The sequence below is a fragment of the Petromyzon marinus genome, chromosome 27 (genome assembly GCF_048934315.1).
Source record: "Petromyzon marinus isolate PM22_M1 ecotype Great Lakes invasive population chromosome 27, UKy_Petmar_22M1.pri1.0, whole genome shotgun sequence".
Taxonomy (NCBI): Eukaryota; Metazoa; Chordata; class Hyperoartia; order Petromyzontiformes; family Petromyzontidae; genus Petromyzon; species Petromyzon marinus.
In genome coordinates, this window is record NC_133693.1 from 5,094,061 (window position 1) to 5,121,517 (window position 27,457).

Sequence of the window (27,457 nt, forward strand, 5' to 3'; positions counted from 1 at the left end):
TACCCCACCGCACCTGAAATGCCCATCGACTCACTGTGCAGTCCCCATTTATGTGGGTGAGGGCACAGAGGCAGAAGGGATTAAGGAACTCGCCCATCCAATCCCATAAACATTCTTTGTCTGCAAACATCTTAATATATAGAGGTTCACAGAGCTTGAGCAATTGTTGGCGCTTGCTTACCACCTGGCCGCTGCCATTCCCACTCGCCTGTGGTTCCTCATCGCGCCTCCGAGTCGTTCTCTCTCTTCAAGAGTGAACGGCTACTGTGCGGTAGCGTGCTACAAGTTGACATTAGTATTAATTAATGGTTGCATAGATTAGAGTCACTACCTGCCATTCGATGGAACGACACGGAACCCCATTTGGGGTTGGTTGGTGTTGTCGCGCAAGTGCTAGATTTGTTCTCTGGTGCCATCTCTTGGTCGAATGGATTACTTTCATACCTCGGTCTGCTTTCCGTCACGTTTATTTGCTGGGATGTTCTTCTTCTTATTGTTATTAAACCGTGGGACATCGTTTTAATAACAGCCCAGCTGTTAATAACAGTCCTAGTTAAATGGTGTGAATGTAGGGGTGGCCTCAACGGCTTTGGTGGCTTCAACAACGGCGTTGATGGCGCTGGTGACCTCAACAACCACATTGGTGGCCTCAACGGCGTTGGTGGCCTCAACTGCGTTGGTGGCCTCAACTGCGTTGGTGGCCTCAACGGCGTTGGTTGCCTCAACGGCGATGGTGGCCTCAATGGCGTTGGCCGGAGCTGGCAACTTGATCTTCACGAATTGGCAACCTCGGTCAACATTTCCCAACTGTGGAACTGCCCTAGCGTGGTTAAGCAGAGGCATCAGGAGGAGGGTGCTTCAATGGGTCATGTCGTTGCCTGATACCAAAGCCACCAAATGTTATCCGTATGGGCCAAACCATCATGTGGTCCAAAGTAAACTCAATTTAATACAACAACAAAAACTCACATATGTCACGAAATAATTCCTTTAATGTTATTTAGGATGGAAAGAGGCCCACCTATTGATTTTTTTCAAAAGATCGAGGATGACACTGAATCAAATGCGATGCCGTTTAAATTAAATCAGTGCCACAGATTTTTTTTTGCATCATTACTCTTTTCAAGTGGCTTGTCAAAATTTCGATTCAATTTACGATTCCTTCTTTGCAAAAAGGAAAACAAATGTTGACGACACGCTTAACGCAACGACCGCGTGCAGATCTCGCCGATTGCATTGTTAACGCTTAAAGTAACGAGAGACACATCTAACAACGGTCCCCGTGATCAGCCGCAATCTCCCTCCAGTGCCAATAACCCCCCCCACTCATGGACTCAACGGCATAAAAGACAGAGGCAGAATTTTAAATATAATGAGGCCGAAAAAAAGGTACTATCTGGGTTGAAGCCATAACCACGCTTAATAAAAAGCACGCAGAGCAAAAAGAAAATCCCTTTAAGATGCGCCGCAGATGATGTCTGGCGTGTGGAATGTGCGCCGACGTTCGAGGCTCGTGGTGGTGCGCACGCACGCGCGCGCGCACACGCACAAGCGCGCGCCCGTTAGCGCCACAGCGAGGAAGTTCATGTGCGGGGACTTCAATACGACCCAGATTTTTTGTTTGTTTTTAAACTCACGAGTGCACTGCGCCAGCAGCAGTGGTATGCGAGCGCAATCAAAAGAAATTCACCACTCCGAAATTACTGATTGCCCTACGTCCCTCTAATCTTGTCAGACCTTGGAAGCTAAGTAGGCAAGTTCTGTACAACATCTGCACCATCGCAGGGCGTCCATGAACTAGAGACTAGCACCTCATTTGGCCCTTCCTGCTGAAAGAAATCAAATCTATCTAGTGTCTGGTAAGTACTTGCGCGAAAGGCAGCCAGGGCTTTGCCATGTGTTGTAGGCACTGGGCTACGAGAGGGCCAAGAGATTATTTCTTCCGCTTGATGACGATTGCTTATGTTGCGATCGAAACGTCGTGATCTGTTACTTTTTCTACCAACGTGACTTTACCGAAAGAACCAAAGAGTGGAGATGATTATTATCAAAAAGTATGCACGTTTACCCAGGGAAAAGCCTCACCGAGTCTGGTGACTCGTTTTCAGGAGGGTCTTGACAAGATTTCGAAGTCGGGGTGGATGACTGCTCTGTAAAATCAAATCGAGTCATTTAATGGCATTATTATTATTAAGCGTGAATCCTTGTATCCAGGCACAGATTTGGCGAAACATCCCATTGCAGGACCCTTCTGAAATGTCTTCCGATTTAGTGAGGCTTTGTACGAGTAATTAATTGCCTTTTTATATGTGTGTATATATTGTGTGTGTATATTGTTACTGAATTTATTGTATATACACAGTAAATTCAGTAACTACTCATGAAAAACTATTTTTACATTAAAAAAACTAATTCGTCAAGTTTCTTAAAATATCTTAGATTAAAGTGCGATCCAAAACCCTTCAGTCAAGTCAGTCTCTCTGGCCCCGTCTCTGCTTTGCAGGAAGGCCATTTCACAAACCATCAGCCTATTCGTCAGCATTAAATGTGTGGCGATTGTTCAAATATGTTTAGAGGGCTTCGATTGCCGAACGCTCGTCATGTGGAATTGTGGGTGGGACTGCCACCCACAGATACCCCCCCCGCCTCGTCTGCTTTGCCTGATCCTTGTATGTGATCCACCCCCCCCCCCCCCCCTGCAGGGAGACGCTGGCGAACAAGGCCTTTCGGGACCCTTAGGTCTCCCCGGCCCGGCTGTGAGTGATCTTTCCCTGCACCTTCGCTTTTGACGTTAAAAACACTAACATATTACTTCTTGCATTTATCGCTGGTAAAAAAAAAACTAGAAAAAACCCCAGAGATTGTTACCACTGCAAGCGGGTCACGTGACTGAATTGCATCTGCCAAAATTTGAGGTTTTGCGTTTTTTTTGTCAAACCGTTTTGCATGGATTGACTTGAAACTTAACTTTTGATGCTGTGCAGAAACGGGTGAAGTTCGCAAGATCAAACTTTTTTTTTTACTCTGTAACTGTTTTTTTTTCAATTCCCAGCCCCCTTTCCCCCCCCCCCACCCACCTCTCATTTTAGTTGTTTCCATTTTCTCTGATGTTTGTGTAGGGCCCCAAAGGTGATTCTGGCCTGCAAGGGCTACCGGGGCCCCCTGGCCTCCCTGGGGCCAAAGGAGAAAAGGTAGGGAACGTCAATAAATGTGTAGAGTAGGAGTTAGTTACGTCATGTCACGCTCGCCCTCTGGCACGATGACGTCACGGATGGTGACTTCATGCACGGGGAGCCGGGACGGTGACGTGAGATCCCCCTGGGGGATTTAAGCTGGAACCCGTCACGTGTTCATGGTTCGTGGGGAGAGTCCGGGAACGTGAAGGGTGAAAGTCGGGACCCCGGGGTAGGGGGAAATTGGCACCAGGCTAGGGTAGCCTGTGGGTGTGCTAGGGACCTCCCCAGTACCCTTCCCCTGGGGTGTGGAGTGTAGGCAGTGAGTGTGCAGTACACGGAGTCGTGTGCGGGAGAGGTATTTAATAAACCAACTGGCGTAAGCCCTTAATGAACGTGGCGCAAGCCTCTACACGAAGATCTGCCTCCGAGTCCTCATTTACGCCTCAACAAATGGATGAGAATCCATGCAGCAGGATCAGTCCTGCAGGGAATACAGCCAGAGTTGTGAACAGCAGACAGGTAGAGAGAGGAATTGACGTTAGAAACTGACTTTTTTTACATTTGTGTAATGAGCTGCGCATTATTGTGGGTGATACTAAACTGATAAAGGTACACGTGAAAATCTTTAAAAGACGAGTAAAATAAATACTTGAATCAAAGTTAAAGTCCTGAAGAACTCTAACTTCACGTGGGGTTTTGCATAAAGATTACTGCAGCGTTTAAAGTTGACGAGGGTTTGATGAGGAGTAAGGATTGAGTCTCAATGGTGGAAAGCAATGTGGTCCGTGCAACCACAAAAGAAGCTCGTGAATGTATTTGAACGAGGTCTTAGGGGGCTCAAGAGGGCTTCTCTGTTGTTCTGTCCTAAAGCCACCAGTCAGTAAAGAAGGGGAAATTAATTCCTCAGCGTGTGAAGGCAAGAGGCTGATGGCTCACAATGACAATTTTTCCCGGTCATCCGATGTGGAATAATATTGTGATGGCCACGATTATTGCCATGCAGTTCTTACAGGATTTAAACGACAGAGTTGTCTTAAGTCAAGCATCACGTTATTTTAATCATCACAGAGCCACGGGTAAATCGATCAGGGAAATGACTGTAGGCGCTACAGCAAACAATGCGAGATTGAGAGCAGCAACATACGAGGTCGACGATTGTAAATGTATAAATGGTGGCCCTTATGGAGAGCAGACCTGTCCAACCCGTACGGTTTACCCGTATTCTTGAATAAAGAAATTGAGTTTTCAGGTCCATATGGCGTACAGGCGTTTCAATACGGGAAAACATCTTTTTGCCTATTTGTGTTTCTCCCTTGTGTTGTTGGTACTTTGTAGGATGAACTTTGAGATTTATAAGGGCACGGGGTGACCAATAAGGTCCGAATTGGTCTGTAATAAGGTAGGGCACTGATAAGGAGTTGACAGGTATGGGAGAGGGATGTAATGGCAACTCATGATAGAGATAGAATATTAAATTCAGTTAAGGAACGTTATGCAAATCTCTCTAACGAAAAATTGATAGAGCCCAGGAATGAGACCTTCTCTCAGATGACGGTGGTGACGATGAGGGCCACTTAAGCAGGTGCCCCCATCCTGCATGGCAAAATGTGGTGCTGGAATCCAGCATGAGGAATAAGCACTCCGTCTCTGTCTCTGCACCAGGGATCGACTGGCGAGGCTGGAGCCAAAGGAGCCCAGGTGAGAGGATGCGTGCATCGCTTTCACCGAGTTTTAGGGACGAGTTTCAATTCAAAAAAGAAAATAATTGGATTTCAGATTTGTAGGACAAATTTGATATTTTATTTCGTATTTGCGTGTTTGCATGTATCGCTTTTGAAATGAGTTGCATTGTTTTTTGCATTATTTACGCACTATATTTAATATTTGTAGTCTTTAAAGTATTCAAAATATATATTTATTACATAAAATGACATCGGTAAAGCAATACTTTTAGTGTAAACACTTCATATTGTAATTATTAGGAAAACATGATGTCACGTATCATTAAAATGATGTCACGTGATGGGACTTTTTACAAAGCACGAAAGCGACCATACGTCACAGCAATAACTGTGACGTCACACTTTCAGATCTCGGCCCAATTTTAGTTTTTTTCTGATTAATCTGAAAATCTGAAACTCTTCGCAACTGGGTTTACATTAAGAAGTAAGAAAAATACAGCTAATGAACTTACCTTGAACAAATCGGCCGTGTTTTTACTCTCATAAAATAGGTAACTTCTGGTGTTTACAAAGAAATATCAGTTTTATAACGCAAAAAATAATGCCATTGTAGAGTGAATGGGAGAGTGCGGCCCCTACTGTGTAGAGTAGACAAAAGGCACTTGAAGGATTTTGTGGGGCAAAGGCCCATGAAAAATCTGACGTATGGGTCACACTGCTGCTGTACGAGATTTCTGATTGGATCCTTCATCTCTCGTGACAATGCCAAAAGCACAATTGGAATTTGGGAGTGGGGGGGGGTAAAATATTACATGGGTATGTTGCGTTATTGTTAAATTAGACAGCCATTGTAAAATGTCATACTTTAAAGATTTAACAATGAATGGGAAAGCATGAAAATGACTGCTCTGCTATCTATTTTCTCAGGGCAACCCAGGATTGGAGGGCATTCAGGGAGAGAAAGGAGGACAGGTAGGTGATGCCACCTTCTTCGACACATTGTTTGCTAATGTAAACGAGTTAGTCCCACCTAGCATGGCACAAGCGCTGTGGTCGACGTCACTTAGTGGCGAGTGACGTCCGTTGTTGTTGGTGTTTTGTGAAGTGCCTGTGTGTCATACCATCTTATACCAGGCACATTTTCTCCACTGCCTCTACATAATTCAACGTATACACTCACGATACATGCAATGACTGTGTTTTCCCGATCAATAATAATGTGTCATTTATGCAGGTTGTATGCAAATGTTCTATGTCGGCTAATGTAGCGAAGGGGCCTGTACAAACTGGATGGAAAATACAAACGAGATGCAAAAGAAGACAAACGGAATTGATGCTCGAATTGCATCATGACCACAACATTTTTGGGAGAAAATTCATTCGCTCACGTCTTGTGCGTTCTGTCTCTTTCTAGGGAGGTCCTGGTGACGTTGGGCCCAAGGGTGATGTAAGTAGCAAATCCATCTTGCACGGACACACACGCACACATTGCTCCATTACTATAGCACATTAAAACCAGCAGTGCGTGCTTTCTGGAATTGTTCCACTCAGCCTCTTTTAAAAATGCCCTGCATTAACTACAAATTGTCCAGGAGAGGGCATTTGAGTAATGAATTCTTGAAACTATGTGTGCAGGACATTGAAGATGATCCCCACATGTGCACCAGAGTACCCTCTGAAGCACATGTGGGTTTACTCCCACGTGAACGCTCATTAAATGAGACTTGCCAAACATCTCAATGTAGCAAGATCAACCTGATTAAAAAGTCACGAGAGCTAAATAAGACTTTCCTGGTTAAAAGGGCATTACTATTATCACTATGGCCATAATTAAAATACATAATTGTGCAAAACCCTCATGTTATCAAGACATTAGCTACATATCCTCACGTGGGATAAAAAATAAATCCAAAGTGGTTTCCCCATTGACTAGAGAGTGGGGCAACCCTCATCTCTGGTTTATGGTCCTGGGCCAGAGGTGGAAATTCCACATTTCTATGGCGAGTAAATGCAATACCCTCAAGAAAAAACAGCTGTGAGACACAGCGCATCTTTCCTGGATAGTGCGTGGATAAACCCTTTTGTATCCCCAAGGAAAGCCTTACTAAGTCTCATTGCTTTTATTCAGGTGGGCACTACATTGGGATGTTTGCCCAGTGATGTTTTTTTTTTAAGATTGTGGGAAGACACCAGATGACCCAGAGAAACCCCACACAAATGAGAGGAAAATTCTTCAATTCCACGCACACAGGTTCATGAACCCATTGTCTGCATTCGTGTCTTGGGCATCACGGAGCCCAGTGAATTGGGATATTTACGGAAATATATGAAGTCATCTTTTACACTGTGATATAACTCAGAGGAATAAAAAAAACGACATAATTCGTCGTGAATTTACATTGCAATGGGAAAACACGTAAATAACGTCACTCAAAATAAAAAATAACTGCGTTTGCCACAAGTGATGAAGACTTGAAAACCAATTTCCTTAGAACTGATTTTTGTGTTCAGTTTGTTGTCCTTCCCCTGCACCTCCAATCCGCATGGTTGGCTACGCACGGTGCGAAAGAAATTCAACATACATACAAGATACGTACAAGACTTGAATTTAAATCTTGGAGGGGGCACCGACTCCTCTGTCCTCCCCTTATAATCCTTGCCCCCTCTGCTGCTGCTGCTGCTGCCGCCCTTGTCTCACCCCACAGATTGGAATCCCCGGGGAGCAAGGCCCACGTGGACCCAATGGCCTTCGGGGTGTCCCAGGCCTGGACGGGCCGCCGGGCCCACCCGGTCCCCGCGGCCTGCAGGGAGACCGTGGAGTGACGGGCCTGCCGGGACGGCAAGGAGATCCTGTGAGTGCTTCGGGGGCCCCTTGCCCTCATGGGCCCCTTGCCCTCATCTTCAGCCTCGTTGTTATCTGTGTTCACCAATGTTCTCGGTTGAGTTTAGTTTTACTGATTTCATCCACAGTGGATCATAGTCTGGCGGCAAACAACAATGTACAAAATTTAAAAAATATATCACGTGTGTAAAAAAGTGAACAGAACTCAAGCTTATTCTAAATGATATGTATTTTTTTGTTAGATTTAGTTAGTTCAAACATCCTCCATTATGTCATAGGAGAGCTTGTTCCAATCATTGGCTGTACAATACGTTCAATAGTATATTCCTGCCTCACAATGTATATATTTTAAAGATTGAATAGTCGTGGTTGGTCCATTATACTTACGTGGGACGGATGTTGAATGCACCTATCAAGTTCAGTCCAAGCCTTCTCTTTGGTATCGAGTCTATGCGCATATTTTCGTTTGGCTGTTGGTTGTAACAATTTGTATCACAAAAGTGATGCTATGATGATCATGATGAGAGTAATGATATGGTGAGTCTGATGATGACAATTATTATATTATTTCATGTTATGATGGAAAAATGACCCATATATACAATATAATAATTAATTAAATGCTTGGGCTACAGGGCAGAGTACAGCTTGTATCCCAACGTCCTAAATCGAGGCCCAGCGACACAAGCATCGATGAGTTTGTACCGCACCGATTGATGACCAGAAGCCTACGATGGCTTGTATCACTGGCTGTGTTAAGGGCAACTTCGTAAAACTGATGACGCTGAACATTTTGTTTCGACTGTGGCAGGGTAAAGAACCAGGAGACCAGCACATTAGGGACGTCTGCATGAGGATACTCCAGGGTGAGACAATCAAGCCTAATAATTTCTGTATTTTTTATATTTATTTTCTTCTCAGCCTTGTTATAAGTGTGCCATCACCATCATGTCATGGGATGAAGTATCATTTAGAACCCTCGCAAAACGGAGCAATCCTGTGAAACAGCACCTTCGTGATAGCTTGTGTTATAAGAATGGCGCCAACTACCAAATTGTTCCAAATTATTAATTCGTTGTCTTTCATATTGTTGGTATTTATCCTGAATATTCTCGAGTTGGCTTGTGTAAATTTTAATTCCTTCGTTCCTTTAATTTTTGTAGAGCAACTGGCACAGCTGGCCGCCAGCATCCGGAGACCGGAGGCGGGCGGCATGGGCCCTCCCGGCCGCCCGGGGCCTCCCGGTCCTTCCGGCTCTCCGGGCTCAAGTGGCCTTCCTGGGCAGCCTGGCACGCGTGGTCTTCCCGGCCTGAAGGGCCCCCCCGGCGTCATCGGCAACACTGGGCCCAAGGGTACGCACTTGCCTCGGTTGTCTGCCACCCGGCTGAAGCTTCATTAGTGGGAATATTAATAAAAAAAAAACTTTAAAACCACATCCACGCATTCCATGGAAGCGCTCCGATGCCGCCACTGCATTCATATTGCCATAAACCAGTGGTAATATCGCTGCAGTGTTATGATAGAGTGCCAGACAGTAATAATACACTATGTTTTTCATTCACGAAGCATCCAACTCGGTGGTATGCACAACCATTTCACGAAGGGAGAACGATGTGTATTATTATTGTGCTGACTGGTTGACTGGTGTTATGACGATGTTATTACGATACAACTGACAAAACTGGGAATTTTAATGTCCCCGGAAGACTTTATTTCTTTTAAAAGAACCGGGAAGACAGATGTCCGAGGAGAGCTACCTCACAGAGAGGATGATCCTGGGAAAACCCAGGACACAGTTGGCAACACTACCCCATGGCTAATGTCTCGACTGTGCGTGGATTCCTTCACAGGCGACCAAGGAGACAAAGGAGACAAGGGGGAGGCAGGACGTGGACCTCGAGGAATGCAGGGACCACCAGGACCTCAAGGTGAGGCACCACCCCCTGCTCCCGATGGATTGAGGGTTCTCAACTTCTCAGTAATTAATCGGGAGAAATTAATGACTCCGTTTTTGTTGTTATATTATCGGACACATTTCCCCTCATTTTCTCGCATTACTCCACCTTTGGAATTTTCCTCCAATTGTCTCTTTTCCCAAGTTCTTATAACCTTGCTAATTTGAAACAGTGCGTGAGTTCTTATCTACTGTACTCTCATTAGTGATGACGGTGGCTGGCTTTGGAACTCCCTCGCATCGTCTCACTACTCAAGTGCCTATAACCTCGTACATTCAAGAAACAGGCTCGATCCTGTCTACCTGTCCTACCATTAGTTACCTCTGCTGACGGCCAGTGGTCATGGTCCTGAGGACATGGTGGTGCGACAATTAACTTAAGAATTGTGTTCGTGGTTTTTAAATTGAATATTTTTTTAATGGATAACAAAACAAATATTTCATACTTTACAACATTATTGTGTTGTGTTTGATGTAATGATGCATTCAAAGGCAGATTTATGCGAGAAAGGTGCCATAGATAAATTAAAAAAGAATAATTGACTTAACTCGCTGACCACTTGGCAATTCAGGAGTTTGGACCTGTGGTCAGCAAACGTGATTTTTTTGTTTAAATGTCCATTTGTTCAGAATGATAGATCGCAGTGGCGTAGCGTAATTGGCCCGGGCCCTGGTTCAAGGAATAAAATGGGGTCCAACCTCCTCGTAGCTTAACACCTGGGCTCCTCCGGTCCATGGACCCCAGTGCAGTTGGTAAATCGGCATTGACCACTTTTCACTTTCCGCTTCTCCCCTCGACTCGGCGCGTGCCCAGGGGAGCCGGGACGGCCTGGATACGGCAAGGACGGGCGCGACGGGGAGCGGGGCCCTCCAGGACAGCCTGGGGAGGTTGGGCGGCCAGGGTCCCCGGGCCCCTTCGGGCCACCCGGATTCTGCGATCCAGTTTCCTGCATCGGGCCGGCCGCCTACCAGGGCGTCGCGTCGGACACGAAAGGACCGTGAAGACGGCAAGTGGCGTAACCACCATCATCAACGCAACAACCGCCACCGCCACCATCATCATCTTCTCTCCTTTCCGAAAAAGGGCCACTCAGCCGACATCAGTGGTGGCCCCGTTACCGATGGATGTGTGCGTCGTTGTCCTCGTCGCCATCATCGTTGACAAGAAAAAATTACGTGCAAATAAAATGAAGGATAAGACCCTTGGTTGTTGTTAAAGCAAAAACAAAGTTGGTATTTGTTGTTTCAATACCGTCGGCGGATGGTGTTAGTTGTTGAATAATGTGCACATTTGTAATGTGACAATTTGGATTTTTTTCCCCCTTCTGTTCGGCAATGCTTTATCAGCCTGAGTGATGTCTGTCAACAACTTTGACGTGCTTTTTTTGTCATAAATATTATGATCCCATTTAAATGATTTTATTTGGGCTCGCTCACTATCCCACTCTTGTTTCATGCTTCATTGCCTCGTCATGCAGAGATGTACACCTAACGCTGTCTCCTTGACAATTATTTTTTAAAGTATTTTTTTTGTAATTGATTAAAGTGTACCAGTCTTCTGATTATGACCTGAGCGGTGAAATCGTAATTATGCATTATCTACTATACTTGATAAACGTTTTTTTCCCCCCCAAAAAAAGTTAAGAGGTGCTACATTTTACGGTGCGGCTGAAGTACGTGGACACTTAGCCAGACTTTGTTTTTTTTTTGTTATCCGAGAACTGTCCTCAAAACTTGCATCCTTAACCTCATCAGTCGTTGAGAAGGTACTATCAGGAGTGCTGCATGGTTATGTTATTTAGCTGCGTGGACATTTTTGGAAGTTGCGCCACACTAGTCCTGAATTTGCCACTCAGATTGCCACTGCACACCCCCCTTTCCCTCTTCCTGCAACCAGACCTAAACTCTCCCCAGCGAAACCACAACACCACACTCATGGCCAACCCAAGCTACTGTGTGGGCATTAAGCCCGTGTGTGCACACTCTGGAGATCTGAATTTGTATACACGAGCCAAAAGCAATATACTCGTCATGGCCCACCCACACGAAAAACGTGCACACGCATCGCAAACACACGCGCGCACACAAGCATTCCTTTTGAACTCGGTGCTTTAAAACAAAAATAATCACAGCAAGTGTGCTTCGGTAACTGAAGATGTAAATTAAGAAAAAATAAAAACTTACATTTTTCCATTCATTTGCCTAAAAGTGTACATACAAATATCACGTGCAGTATTCGGGAATCCCTGTTGTTGTGCTTTTATGTATTTTGGTTTACGCAAACAAAAGAAGGCATGGTTCAGAGTTTACCGATAAACATTGAGAGCAACATTTGATGTGAAATCGAGTTGCACTTGACGTTTGTACTCGAGGGGCGACGTTCAATAAAACATGGCTGAGTATTCAACTGAGAGCTGACATCGGCATTTAAACCACAAACACGTTCAAAATACACACACACAGGCCTGACATTGCATTGGTTGAATCGTGTCTTCATAGTTCCATTTCATAGTTCATAGTTCCATTTATTTGGTATAGCCCTGTGAACTATTCGGCTCTTGAATCGGGTGCAACCGCAACAAACAAAAACATGAACAAGAAAACATCTTTAAGTGACTATGTCTTGAGTATTGATCACAAAGCCTTCAAAGTATTGTCGAGGACCATGACCGTCACTGTGTTTCCATTAAAGAAGTCTGGAGAAAGGACGAATCAGTGAAGTCCATCGTGTTAATGGAATGACGAGATGAGTTCGTGTGCAGAGGCTAGATGGATTGTTACATCGCGTGACCGTGAGGGCGATGGCTTTGGGAGGCCTTCATCCAGCAGTGGCTAGATCACGGATGATGACAAATCACAAATGTCTACTTGGAAACCCATTGTATATGTCCTGGTCTTGAGTGAGATAAATTGTTTGATGGATAGTTTTTATTGTTATTGTGCTTGCTTACTCAGGAAAGCCTCCATGGGTCCTGCAAAAAATGATTCAGAAATAATTTCAATCGGTGAAATACATTTTCCAAAAATCTTCTGTTATTAAAAGAAAAATTACTCCAGAAAAGTTAATTGGAAACCCAGCAATTTATTAACACTTCAGAACAAACTCGTGTACCTGTGCGTCTCAATTTTTCGGTCTCAATTTAAATTGAGGCTGAAGAAAATACATGTTAGTAAACACATGCACCGGTAATGTTTTGCACACAAACATGCCAAGTAAAGAATATACACTCCCCATCAACAGTGAAGCAAGTCGTCACCTCCCATGGACTGTGACGCTAAACCTGCTGGAAATGTCAAAGCCCACTACAGGTTACTTAGTAAAGTTATAAACCCTGTTGATTAAGGCGTGTCTTTCACTCAAGAGTTCTATTCTGTCTTCAAATCCACTCGGACAGATGTTAAACTCAGTTTAACGCGTAGGCTTTCGCGACCAATATTCATAATAGAGGTTTGTTGGGTTGGATCGCGATCTAACCCAACAAACCTCTATTATAGATGTTAAATCAAGACTTAAAGCTTTCGTGACTGCAGGAATTAATATTCTTGGGTCTTTCGGTAAAGTCACGTAGATAGGTTCAAAGAAAATGATCAAAAATAACAGAAAACTACGACGTTTCGATCGCAACGCAAGTGGTCGCCTTCAGGAAGACGACCGCTTGCGAAAGACCCAAGAATATAGACGTTAAACTTCTAACTTGGTTTCTGCTTAGAGTGAGTCTCGGGCTTGTGAGTAAAGTAGTGGTTCGGCTTATTAGGGGGTCTCAGGTTTGAGCTAAAGTTCGGCTTCAAGTAATGATTCGAGTTGAGGTTAGCGTTAGAATGCGGGTTATGATTACGGTTATGCTTTGGATCATCATGGTTGGAGTTCACTTCAACTTTGGAGCCCTGCTTAAGTTTTGAGCTCGGGCGAAGTCCCAAACTCCGCTGACGCTTCAAGTCGAGGTTCGCCCCCGGGCCGGCAGGCCCCGCGACCCCAGCCGAGTCCCTCAGCGCAAAGTAACGTCCGATGGCCTCCACCCCACGGCGGCAGACGTCCAGGGGCGGCTCCGCCATGGGATTGCCGTCCACATCGGCGCCGCTCGAACCCCACCGCAGGCCGCGCAGCTCCCCAAATCCCCTGGGCAGACTGCGCAGGCGGTTGCTGCCCAACCACAGGGTCCTCAGCGTGGTCAGAGAGCACAGCTCATCCGGCAGCTCCCGAATGGAGTTGTAGAGCAGCAACAGAGTCTCCAGCTTGGCCATGGAGCCGATGGCGCTCGGCAGGCGCTCTATGCAGTTGTCGCTTGCATCGAGAAAGCAGAGGGCCTTGAGCTGGCACAGTTCGGCGGGCAGCACAGGGCCCAGCTTATTGTTGGCCAGGTGCACGCTCCTCAGCTTCCGCAGGCCGCCCAGACCCCGCGGGAGGGCGGTGAGCGCGTTGTTGCTGAGGCTCACGCGCTCCAGGTTGGCCAGCAGCGACACCTCGGAGGGCAACTCCCTGAGCTCGTTGGTGTCGAGGCAGAGGACGCGCAGGTTGTGCAGGCGGCACACGTCCGCGGGCAGCGAGCGCAGCGTGTAGTGGATGCAGCTCTCCCGCTCGGGGCTCAGGTCCAGCACCTCCAGCTCGGAGAGGGAGAACAGCTCCGCGGGGAGCGACAGAAGCTCTCGGCCCGACAGCTTGAGGCGCTTGCCTTCGAACAGCGGGTGCTTGTCCACGCGCAGGCGCAAGCGTCGCTCCGCCGCAGTCGTGTCCCGTGTGTTGGGGTGGCCCTGACTGTGGTGACCCTGACTGTGGTGACCCTGACTGTGGTGTTCGTGACCTTGATCGTGACCCGGATCCTGCCCGGACTGACCCGGCCACTTGCTCATGGTGAGGTAGCAGCAGTGGCTTTTGCTCAGCTATTTTATATTGATACTGAATCAAACCGCCTCATTACATCGGAGCCGTTTTGGGAGTACCATACTTTATCCGCCAGTGGATTGATCATTGTGTGATGATGATGATGATGAATTAGTCCATAACATTTGTAATAATGTGTTGGACGATTGAATGAGATGCAAATATTTATATTGTATGTAAGAATAATACGGTACCCTGTATGTATCCAAAAAAGCCTTACCAAGTCTCAAGACAACTGCTGATAATCTTTGAACTTCATGTTTTTGCTTTTCGTATGCATCTCAATTAAATACTGTGGCTAAAATACCAAAATCCGGTGTAAAAATGTTCAAGACAGAAACACGTTGAACAACTTTAATACAGCGCAGTGGTAATGAACAGAATGTTGTTTAACTAGTAAATTATATCACAGAGCCTCAAGACTCTTTTGCAGGAGGATGCTGCATTGGGACGTTTGGCCAATTCCATCGACGAGTGATTTGCATAAACAAAACTAAATAATGTGACTGCTGTATTCATTCCAATATAAATGTTCAATCTTGACACTCAAATTATTTCTGAGACCAGAATCATTGCTGGTCAATTGACGAAAGTTTAATTCTGTAGTGCTATGGATTTTTTTAATACAGCATTCAATATGCCAACTGGTGTGATGTTATAAAAGTGTTAAATATGTTAACTGGTGTGACATTATATAAAGTGTAATATGCTAACTGGTGTGATGTTATCACAGTATTCAATATGCTAACTGGTATGATGTTACAATATAGTTAATTACTACTGGTGTGATGTTAAAATAGAGTAGAATACACCAACTGCTCCGATGTTATAGTCAGAGGTACATATGCTAACTAGTATGCATTGTATGATCCCAACTAGTATTCTAAGTGGTCTGATATAATACAGATTGCTAACTGGTATGCTTATATAATAAAGTTCAATACGCTAAACGATAAGATATATTTTTTAGTGTCGTTAACCCGCTACCACCCGACACAGCACATTAGTAAAGTTTGTCACGTCAATAAAACGTGGCCAATTCGTTACCAGTACAGCACACCGGTGCGTTGGAGCGTAAACCCACAACACTTACAATTCGAGTACGACGTTTCGCCGGTAATTGCAACAAGCATTATCAGGCGACAGCTAACCCATCATCCATTGTACAGTAGCGACCTCTAATCTAACTGCTGTATGGTTGTATAAGAACACAATGTACCTTGTCCCGGGAAGAGTTGCCTGCCCCGCTTAGAGGTTGGTGTTGCGAGCCGACTAAAGACGCCTCCATGGCAACGTAAACACACCAAGACTGACGCTGTGGTGATGACGATCACAGTGGTGGTGGTGGTGATGCTGGTGGTGGTGATGCTGGTGGTGATGATACTGGTGGTGGTGATGCTGGTGGTGATGCTGGTGGTGATGATGCTGGTGGTGATGATGCTGGTGGTGGTGATGCTGGTGGTGGTGCTGGTGGTGCTGGTGGTGGTGATGCTGGTGGTGATGCTGGTGGTGGTGATGCTGGTGGTGGTGCTGGTGGTGATGCTGGTTATGGTGCTGATGGTGGTGATGCTGGTGGTGATGATGGTGGTGGTGATGCTGGTGGTGGTGATGGTGGTGGTGGTGCTGGTGGTGGTGGTGCTGGTGGTGGTGGTGATGCTGGTGGTGGTGATGCTGGTGGTGGTGATGGTGGTGGTGCTGGTGGTGGTGCTGGTGATGCTGGTGGTGGTGATGCTGGTGGTGGTGATGCTGGTGGTGGTGATGCTGGTGGTGGTGATGCTGGTGGTGCTGCTGCTGATGAGCGCCCATGAAGACCAGAACGGTCCCGCTCACAGCCAATACCAGTGACGATTATGTGTGAACCGGTCATGGCCATTCCCTAGGTCGACTCAACCTCAAATTAGTATCTGGTGCGGTGTGTAGTAAACATTGCCACTAGGGAGACAAAGGCGGTCGGGCGTGGTGCTGGCCATCCACCCCCTCGTGTGCCGTGCCGGCCTTCATAGGTGATGCTCGCTAACAGCACTTGCCCCAACAGTTTGTTAAGGTTATAAACAGGGGATCCTTGTCTTCTTTGGTGGTGTTGATGACCATGATGATGCTGATGGAATCATCGCTTCTTGCCGCCACCGCACGCTAATAACACTTTTGTAAAAGCGACCTTGCAACCGCATGATGATAATAGGCTGCTAAGTATGATGACCTTAAGTTGCGTTTTGACACTCGGGTTTTCATCATCGTTGCAAACCTCCTCCCGGAGATTCGATTGAAACGTCTCGTGCTGTTTTCGAACGTTCTGCAATTGTGAGTGTAGCGGCCTCTAGTGGCTGGCTGGAAGGCTGGAGGTCACACGAACTCAATTTTATATTGCAATGCAATGTTTCCAAAATATCACATTCAGATTCGGGATAAATTATGTACACTGGAGGAATCCGATGAACTTTAAATATATACTTTTTTTTTACAGATGTCCAGTAGAGGCGGGTCAGAACGTTACAACAATACAAAAACACGACAGAGTGCAAAGAATGGGAAAGGTAAACACATCACTTAAAAATATGCAAATAAAACTAAACTATTTTTTTGTATCTTACCGTGTTAAGCCCACTGAGGTGTTAACTTATTTTTCAGACAGCGACCTGGCCACAAATGACAGCTCAACAAAGTGGCTTATCATGCGGAGATTTAGAGCGCCAAAATAATCTAAATAATCTCAATGCATATTTCTAAATGGTAACGTTTTTACTGACATTTGATATGACATAAATGCACTACTGAAATCAATGTTAATGTTTAACGAATGTTTCATAAGATATCAAATAATGGGATGGAAAAAAATACGTACAGATTAACAAACTCGCACTTGCTCCATTATACTGTAAAGTATGAAACGATGATGATACTGCACCAATGTCATCATGGATTATGATGAAAACGACAGTTACATATCTTACGAAGGAGAATCTGAATTTAATTATTGGTTGAGTGTATTAAGATTGGTGGGATAATTTACATTACATTGCCACTAAGGAGACAAAGGCGGCCGGGCGTGGTGCTGGCCACCCATCCCTTCATGTGCCATGCTGGCCTTCATAGGTGCTACTCGCTAACAGCACTTGCCCCAACAGTATGTACAGGGTATACGGGGGATCTTTGTTTTTTGTGTCTATGCTGTAAATGGTTGTGTGTGTTTGCGAGCTTCTCTATGAGACAATGTGTATTCGTGTGTCTTCAGCCTGGTGCGGTGTAAACATAAACGACCTCTTGCCTTAATAGGTGCTCGCCAACAACACCTATCCCATTACCACCTCAAGGGGTATACGGGGGCAATATTCGTGCAGGTATTTTGTGTGGTGCATCTGTATGACCAAATCATCCCGAATGCGCCGAATGGTTTCAGATATCGGAAGCGGAGCAAGTTTGAGCCTGGATAATACTTGAATAGGTGGCCACCAAATCACAAGAGTTTGGTATAGGCTTTTGCTGGTCTACGTGGTTGATCATTGGTGATCAGTAAAGGGCAGTGCAACAACATACATTGTTGTACTCTACTTATAGGCTCCCGCGTATATGCTCCCCACCTTTCAACCCAAGCTGACCAGCATGGTGAAGTATTTTTAATAATGTTTTTATACATATATAAAGCGTCGTCGGTTCAAGCAAATGTCATCTCTCACAATTGCTGAGGAACCACAAATACGAGCTGGAAAGGCAGGAGCCAGGCGGGGATTTGGTGCCAACAATTGCCCAAGCTCGGCGATCCTCCATATATATTAAGATGCTTTCAGCTAATTTATGAGTTTATACTTGGTGAAATAACCCCTACGACCCGCACGGCCTGAATAGGCCCTCGTCCAACAATGGATTTACAAAAGAGGCAGCACGTTGGATTCCAAGTTTGAAATGATGTATCGGCGGTTTTAGAGTGGTTTATAATTGGGACAACACGTGCTGTGAATTATCAGCAAAGTCAAGAAGTCACTCAGGCTGGACTGCACGGTTCATTACTTCGTATACTTTATTATTTAGTATTTCTCGCTAAATAAAATACATTTAGGAACATGAAAGTACAGAACGTATCAAAACAATTCTAAATCATTCAAAATCACGATGGACGGCAACATATAATTATCACGTACCTCGTCTTCAATTAACAAAAAAATAGACATTGATCGTGATTCTTCAAAGCACCGTTTTATAACAGCTGATGAAATACAGCATGTCGCATATCCGACCGTGACTGTCTGCCCTGATCAGTTAACTGCCCCACACCCAGCACAGTGTAAATATAATGTTCTATAGCTGTTAAAATATCCGCCTATACCTCCGTCTCCTCGTAAGGTATATGACAGAATGTAATTCATTAAGAAAGATGTGTTGTCTATACGGCAGGCGATATGGGCACAGCAGGTATATCATGACAAATCCTTCTGCAACACAATGAATTGTTACGATTTCCATCACTTCCATTCAAGAATGGATTTTTTTTTCTGTTACAAGTTGATGGCAACAGGATCCACGTGAACATAGAAGGTACAGTATATGAAAGGACAATCTTCGATTCTTACGTGCGTGATTCGACGCATGCATGGACGGTGAGAGTAAGAATCGGATTAATGAATCATGACACCCCTGATGTAATATAACCTGCTCGTTACCAATTGTAAAACACCGCATGGTAGGGTCCATTAAAGGTCCAAATTAATATTTTTTTTATTAAATGTTAATTGAGCTTTAAGTAATGCTCCATGAATAATTACACTTTTTATTCATTCATGAGAATTAGTGTGGTTATATAACTGGCGATATAATTGCGTGTTTTTCTTCTCACAAGTTTAATTGTGCAGTCATGTGTTGGAAAGCCAATGGGCTCGATTCACATTGTTGGCGAACAGTGACCACGTTTCCACCGTCACAAAATGGGGCAAATCGTTTTGCCAGGATTAGAGTCTGGCCATAAAAATACACAACTTCAACCAGATATTAACCCACCATCGTGAGTTGGTCATTCTTCAGCAACTGTCTGTCATGTGAGAACGGTCGAAACATATCACGGTGGTGATTTCAATTTTGTTCAAATGGCACAATTTTCCAAAAAAATATAACCAGAAAAGGGGCATGCACCAACTGGGCTCATGTATTCAATGATATTTCATGTGAATTCTTAAATGGCCGATACAAACTACGTTTACTGATTTTCACCAGTTTTGGCAATGGAATAAAAAAAATGTAAACCAAAATTGGGCCATATGTGAATTGAGCTCTTAAAATATAATTTGTGATACTATTTATAAGAACCTGGTCTATTATAAGGGGCATAATCAGACGGATCGTGACTCATGGTTCAACCAATGAATAATTTAATAAATAATCACCTTTATTTAGAACTAGGTAAAGTTTAAAATCCATGGATGATGTGAAATTGCTTCATCTTAATTTTTTTGTCACGAAAATACTTTAAAAATATTGAGCATGCAAATTAAAACAACAGGAACGAATGGTTGCGTTATTTAAAAACCATAATGCCAAATACATTATAAAGTGTTGGAAAATATCAATTCTTAACAAGCATGTGCTGACATACATACATGGTACAATGTGTGCACGTGCAGGTGTGGTAGAAACACCTTAACTCGGTTAAATTGATTGCCAGTAAAACATTCCACTATAAAACCTTAACCAGCAGAGTATACCAACCCACATTCTAGATGACGATACACACCGTGAGATTTCAAGGAATCATGAAAATAAAGGAATGTATAAAAAAACAACAACAGTAAGATCAACATGCTAAATAAAACTACCAAATAGTTAATATGCTCGGAGTGAAATGCAATCTGAAACTGCTCCAAATATGTTTTAAAAGTTATAAGTGTGTGTGTGTGTACTAGGGATGTTTCAGATTTTTGTAATTAAGTGAAAACAATTCGAACATCTGGCCTCGACACAACATTTTGGATTATCTGAATTTTTATTGGTTTTGGATCGATAAATTCAAGAAACATGGCACCACGGGAAATGATGGCACAGGAAATGACCTAACTTTCCTGCTTCTGCCAAAAGTGGCGTTGGGATGATGTCACTTCTGTTAGCACGAAGACATGTTACATTATTATATGTAAATCATCTGAAAATACCTGTATTAAAAATTATCTGAAATTTGCCTTAAAATAAAAAAAATGTGGAATCCAATTTTTTTTTCAAATCAACAACCCATCCCAAGTGTGCGGTGCCGGTGATTATAGGTACAGTTATGCTGTATACGCATCGACGTGCATCAGGACTATAGAGATACAGGTGAGCAACCAGCGGTGGTGGTGACTCCACCACCCCCTTGTGTGCTTCAGCAGCAGCAGCAGCCATATGTATGGCTATGTGGGAAATTGTTTGTATGTGTGTGCAGTATATTTGTGTTCGTAGCACCACATCAAATAAAATCACTTCCAACAACACATGTTCATAAATACAGAACAGCAAACACTGTAAAAACATACAGTGCACAGTTAAACTCACCAATTGCTTTATCACAAAAAAGTACCCTGTGTAACTCTTTAAAATGTATACAAATAAAGAAAATAAAAGTATCCAGCCAGAAAGTAATATCAACACATCAAAAAAATAAAGAAATGTAATTCAAATACCATTTTACGAAATTGGATCTCACAAATATCTCACCCCACTAATGTTCGATATATACACACACACCGCAGGAGAGGCGGTACAGTATCATGTTATATAAGGCTATCTGACAAAGGCCAAGACAATTGCACAACCAGAATAACTCGCACTTTTGCCGCAAGCAATTGGTCAATAGCGCTTATTTACATATGACAAGAATACAAAAATACTTTAAATGTAGTGAAAAATATTATTTAACTGGTACGCATTGCACTGTGGTCTTTCAGCAGTGTGTCCCGGAGGTGACGGAGGGCAGGGTTAACTTTATCACAAGAGAGTGGGAGAGCAGTGAGGTAATTCTAAAAATCACCTGTATTGTGATACAATCAAACAAGATGATGGTGCAGCGCTACAATTATTTTCTCACACCACTGTTGGCCTGGCCACACTTTGTGCCACCACACGCGATCTGCTGCTCATGTAGACTGTGGTGTTTGCATTTCAACTATCACGCCAGGCACGCCAGGAGACCAATAGAATTGGTGACATCTACTTGATTGCAGTTCCGGTACGTCTATTACACATCAGGAGCATCCCTAAAATGTCACACGAAAAATGTTGACCTTGAGCTGCGATCATCATCTCCCTGTTGGTCCGAATTCAGTGGTGGTTGTACCGATATATTAAGAGATTAAAAGATGTTCTCCCTAAAAACAAAGAGATCGAGGACGTGCAACATGCCACCAAAAATCAGTAAAACAAAATCTGCTTTCCAAAATGCAAGCTTGATGGCAAACTTACAATATATTTAAAACTCATCCCAATACTATCGATGCACGAGTCATCTGTTAATTTATTTTAAACTGGAATACCCAAAGTAGTAAGGATATGTACACAACTGCACACAACTGCACACATGGGCGCCGGAGGCACCCAGGTTCTGGGCTATGAAGAGGGGTGGAAAGACAGAGGGCCCAACTTCCTTGCTTGCATCAGGGCTGATGGGAATCACTCACGACTTACTCTCTCACCAAAGGTGATACTTTCTCAACAGATGCCACCTCCCGCACTGACCTCACACGGAACACTGCAGGTGGTTTTGAGTCTACCCAATGTTACCGAATGCTTAAAGTCACATGTCTGTGCGGTCTGCTTTATCTGGGTTTCGAAGGGGAGCGGCGGTGCAGTTGTTGCACACATAGCACTACGAACCTGAAAACCCGAGTTCTGTTTCCAGCCAAGACTCACGTTGCTGGCGATTGACCCACCTCGCGAACACGCACTGACCAGCATGGTGAAGTATGGTTAATAATTCCCACAACCGTCACAGCAAGGGAAGGCCTTCGTCAAGGAGTGGAGACAAAGAGATACAATGTATGATTATTTCATGTGTTTTGAAAGGAAGTCTTCTCATGTAGTATATTTTGTTCGAAAAAATGTACGACTGTTAATCAACAAATGACAAATAAAACAACCCCATAGCTAGAAAATTGTTTAAAAATATATATATACATCATAAACAATGACTACAAACACCTTTAAATCGAAGATAGTGGTGACTCACTCCACTGAAAATATTAAATTACTATGCTGGCCAGAAAATGTGATCTATTTAGCAGAAACACAAAAAATTTTGATGCAACAATAAAGAAAACAATGAACTCGCAGCCATTCTATTGCCAGGTACTGTCTCTTTTCCAATCAATTCCCGCTTACGGAGATAATTCCAGCCAATTAGAGATGTATTATCGTGCCTGGATGCCCTCCTCCTGCCAGTGGACCCCAGTGCAGTTGCACCGTCTGCACACCCGATAGCATTTAAAGCATTTTAGCTGAGGCCTACCTGCGAGCAAGTAGGCCTCAGTGAGTCTCCAAGAATGTGAACACTGATTCATTGGCCAATAACACCTTTATATATAGAGGACTGCAGAAGTTAGCAGGGGTGGAGGGGATTTGGTGCCAGGTGCACTGCCGCTTGTCTGTGGTTCTTCCTCGCGTCTCTCAAGTCGTTCCCTTCGAGAGTGAGCGACCACTGTGCGGCAGCGGGGCACTACAAGGTTGAGATTGAGCATGAGTTCCTTACGGTTGCTTCGTCTCATGCGGTGATGCCAGTAGCAACAACGACCGGAATCATATTGGAAAAGAGACAACAGAAAATGCCCCCACACCGCCAGCCCCCCCCCCCCATTGGATTTTAGGAATGTGCCATCACATCCAAATCAACACACTGCTAAAAACAAACAGCCCAAAACTGGTGCATTGGATGGGGTGGCACTTTTGGTTAACTTCGAGAATAATAATCTTTTTTGCTGACACGCGCGCGCAGAAAAAAGACACGAAATGAGGTTATATAAAACAAAAACAGTAAATAAACAAGAGCGGCCGGAAAAAAAAATCCCGACCGGCAGGATTTGAGGTACTTTAAGGATCGCACTTAAACTTTACCGGACTGCACCGCAAATCGCGAGCGCAATGAAAACAATCAAAAAAATATATCAACTGGAAACCATTTCTAGTTTTCCGTGATTTGAAACGCGATGGTTAAACAGTACAGCAGTATTCAAATATCCCATGACGCTGGACGTGTCATTGTACAACCACCCCGTCCAAAAAAATATAACTAAGAGATTAAACAGTGTATCAGCGTAGGTATTGTTTTTTGTACGCAGAAAATAAACCTTAGTGCACGGAGTTTTATGATAACCACTCGTGTAAAAAATAACGTTTTTTTCAAAAGCGCAACTAAAGCTATTTACTTATCAAAGTTTAGTTAATTAAAACTGGCCTCGATAATGCGCTTTAACATTTGAAAAAGTTTCGGTCATGTGTTTCATGGTAAAAAAAAGGAAACGTTTTGTTTAGAATAAAAGTAATTTGATGATTGTCCTGGGGGGGGGGGGGGTGGGAAACTAAAACTGGATAACCCATATATTCGTTTAAAAAGACAACCCTTGCTTGCTTCACTGGAGCACTTTAACGATCCACTTGATACAGTTATTATCGTACCATCGCCCCACAGATGGCCGCACAACGAACTTACCAATTCATTGTTTTCATCCACTTAATCCACATTTACTAGGAACAAGAGTCCGACTTGCTAGACAAAATAGATTGCGTGGGTTATCACGTTTTTTAGTTTCTGTTACACCCCCCCCCCCCACCCCCTTTCATTTGCGTGGTTGCCTCGTGTCGGCGAATCCACGTGCGAGCATCCTGCTGCATCTTGCGCGTCCGTGTCGATAAGGAGGTCCTAACGAGGGATTTGGAGAGGTTCAACGCAAGGGTTTTTTTTCCCCCCCACGGCCTCCTGCGAGGAGTGGCCACTAGAGCTAGTGGTAACGACAATGGCATCACTGGGCAACTGGGGGCTGCAGGAGCCTTTGAAATTGAAATCGGGTTGCCACCCCGCCCCCTCCCACCTTCACTCGCATGGGCCAGTGAGGGTGAAATTAGTTTAAGAAATAAACGTACAGGGTGTACATATCGGTATTACCATACATCGTTAAGGAATTATAATAAGACAGCAGTTTGAGCTAAGTTGAAAAAACCACCAAGATAAAGCCAAAGATACTCCATATAATCTTGATTTGAAGCTTTCGTGACTGCGGAAATCCATACTCTTTGGTTCTTTCGGTAAAGTCACGTAGGTAGAAAAAAATAGATCACAACGTTTTTTTCTTGCTGTGATTCATGACGACTGCTTGTGTTGCGATCGAAACGTCGTGACCCATTATTTTTCTACCTACGTGACTTTACGGAAAAGGAACCAAAGTGTATATACTCCATATAGTATTTTAACAGATTGTCGGGGCAAGTGCTCTTCGCGAGAACATTTTGAAGCCGGCACACCGAACTTTGTACTCATTTAAGGCTGAGTCGACCTAGCGGAGGTCAGATATTCGTCACCGTTGTTGGACATGAGCGGGAATCAATCTCGATAAAACTACACACACACATACAAGTATTTGGTGGTGTGAATCATCGATGTGCCCACTATGGCTTTGGTGACAAATACCACGTTGAGTTTTGAGTCCTGGCTGGGTATCTGCCAGCATCTCGGCTCTGATTGTTTCGAACACGCATCTTATGCGCTGCTGTTGATCATTCAAGATTTCAGGTTTTTAAAATGTTAGGTATGGGAGGAGCGGGCCTTCCAACATTTCAACCACGCATTTCGAACTGCCGTCTATGTATAATCACGTAATAATGGTACATTAATGGACACCGTATTATCGTCATCAGATTTGATATATTTTGTCATTTACTCTGCCTGAAACTCCCCCTCGTTCAAATTTGCCAGTGATACCAATGCACAGCGTGAGTGTACGCCAGGCTGACAATGCTTTACCACGGCCACCAATAACAGGCCATCTCGTACGAACATAAACATGTAATTGTGAATTAACGAAGAGAAGGAGATTAAATAAGAGTGCGGCAGAATTTGCAACTATGCCACATCTTTCTGTCCTATTTTTCTGTTTCATATATAGCTATTGTTTGCAGAAGCGACCTTGCCACAAATGAAAGCTCGACAAAGATGTCGAGGGAAAAACCAGAGGATCCGGAGAGAAATCCACACGACCGCGGGGAGAGAGAACATGCAAACTCCAAATATACAGGCATCAGGGTCGGGATCAAACCCACAACCTCTTGTATACCAGGCGAGGTAGTTAACATCTCGCCACCGTGGCGCCCTGACAAAGTGTTGATGCCCAAAATGTAACGTTATCTTGTACAAACTTACTCTCCAGATTAGAAGGCGCACCTTTACCCCCTGTATTATAAAGCTAAAGTCGTGGGTGCATCTTATAATCCAGTAGGTTCGTGCATGACCAGATTTGTATAACTTTATTTACACCGGGCACAATTTTGGGGTGCGTCTTACTTTTTGGAAAATCTTATAAATCAGGCGAATATGGTATTTTATGATCCATTTTTTGTTTTGGGTGAGGTCAAGTGGTAGTTTTAAGCCAAAATTATCGTAATTAACCCTCCAGCACCTGTCAAAATTGTCAGGCTTAAACCGATATTATTTATACGTTGCCAATATATTGATCAAATTCTGACCAATAAAGCGTCTCTTCACTGGTGGCATAAGACTGTTCTCAACTGGATTCAACGTCAACGTACGATGGGGAAAGGTACGTCTCGCAATAATTTTATCCTTATGGCCGTATTATCAACGACGATGGCTGTAAAGCATTCTCATCCTGCGCCTATCCGTCACTGCGAACGCTAAATCCCTGCAGTCTTACGCGAAAGCAACAAACGGTCGCCAACTTTTTTGCCCGAACGTAAAGTGTCCTCACGCGGCGATCATTCAGAGCGCAGAGCAGCCACAGCATGGGATCGTAAACATCCTCCACCGCTAGGCCGCAACGCCAGGGTTGTCACCTGTCCTGGTCTATCCAGGATCGTGCTCTTATTGAGGTAGCTCTCCTGCCAAAATCACATAGTCCTTCCATGACGTTATTTGCGTAATAATATAATAATGCACCACCAAAGATAAAATACAATTACAGGTAGGTCTCCCCTCTTGCAGTATTGAGAGATATTATTATTCCCATTATGTGTCCTGTTTGTTTTTTGGTACCTAAGAGGTGGAAAGCATTGGAGTGGTTTCCACGAGTCTGGCAACCAAGGGGAAGACCTCAGAGCAGATGACGGGAGGGGTGGGATGCTGTTAGGGCGGGTCGTCTCGGATGTCGCACGCCTACTGTGCAGCAGCCGCGGAATCTGCTCGAGAGAATAGAAAGGGTTAGCGAGGTTTGGTGGCATGAAAGGCCTTGGCCATGACAACACCTCCATCTGTCATAATCAGAGGGGGGCAACCCTTACGTGATTTCGCATCACCCCCCCCCCCCCCCCGCCGTGCCCAACATCTCCGCAGATCTCGTCTCCTCGTCTCCCGTCAAGGCCTTTCCGTGTCCCGACGGTCGCGGTACGCAAGCAGGGCCGCTTGCTGGCACGTCGTCGGGTCACAGCGGCCGGCCCGGCCCGGAGGCCCCTGTGGCCCTGGCATCCCCGCTATGCCGAACCTGCCTGGAGGCCCTGGGGGGCCTGGGCTGCCGTCATTGGCCTGCCCGGGGTTGCCCGGTGTGCCTGCAGAGAACGCGCGTAATTGTGTAAAAATACATTTCTATTTGTGGACACATCATCTGTGCATGTATCGCATGTATGGTGAGCTTAAGAATCGAATTTTCTGAATCAATACATCATTATACCCCTAAAAGGTGCACTCTGGTGATCTCTGTTAGTATCATTATTAACAGCCTTTTGTCAATCAATTGCTGAATGAATACCTCCCAC

At 44.5% G+C, this 27,457-nt stretch overlaps 3 protein-coding genes across 3 annotated transcripts in view; 1 reads left to right on the forward strand and 2 right to left on the reverse strand.

Moving 5' to 3' along the window:
- COL9A1 (collagen type IX alpha 1 chain) overlaps positions 1-12,061 on the forward strand; it is a 60,767-nt gene extending 48,706 nt beyond the window's left edge. Inside the window, exons 23-32 of the mRNA XM_032961416.2 lie at positions 2,703-2,756; positions 3,120-3,191; positions 4,839-4,874; positions 5,786-5,830; positions 6,273-6,305; positions 7,564-7,710; positions 8,512-8,566; positions 8,864-9,052; positions 9,551-9,628; positions 10,469-12,061. Of these exons, the coding sequence (XP_032817307.1) occupies positions 2,703-2,756; positions 3,120-3,191; positions 4,839-4,874; positions 5,786-5,830; positions 6,273-6,305; positions 7,564-7,710; positions 8,512-8,566; positions 8,864-9,052; positions 9,551-9,628; positions 10,469-10,656 (897 nt within the window). The 3' untranslated portion in view covers positions 10,657-12,061. The remainder of the gene's footprint in view (positions 1-2,702; positions 2,757-3,119; positions 3,192-4,838; positions 4,875-5,785; positions 5,831-6,272; positions 6,306-7,563; positions 7,711-8,511; positions 8,567-8,863; positions 9,053-9,550; positions 9,629-10,468) is intronic.
- A 655-nt stretch (positions 12,062-12,716) lies between these two features.
- Positions 12,717-15,983, reverse strand: LOC116946492 (uncharacterized). The gene is made up of 2 exons (XM_032961432.2): positions 15,753-15,983; positions 12,717-14,831 (listed from the first exon to the last, which is right to left on the reverse strand). The coding sequence occupies exon 2, from the start codon at positions 14,500-14,502 to the stop codon at positions 13,345-13,347; it is 1,158 nt and encodes a 385-aa protein (XP_032817323.1). The 5' UTR covers positions 14,503-14,831; positions 15,753-15,983; the 3' UTR covers positions 12,717-13,344.
- Positions 15,984-18,530: 2,547 nt separating this feature from the next.
- The window catches only part of LOC116946476 (uncharacterized), a 151,280-nt gene continuing 142,353 nt past the window's right edge, over positions 18,531-27,457 (reverse strand). The window contains exon 64 of the mRNA XM_032961391.2: positions 18,531-27,250. Coding sequence (XP_032817282.1) covers positions 27,060-27,250 — 191 coding nt within the window. The 3' untranslated portion in view covers positions 18,531-27,059. The remainder of the gene's footprint in view (positions 27,251-27,457) is intronic.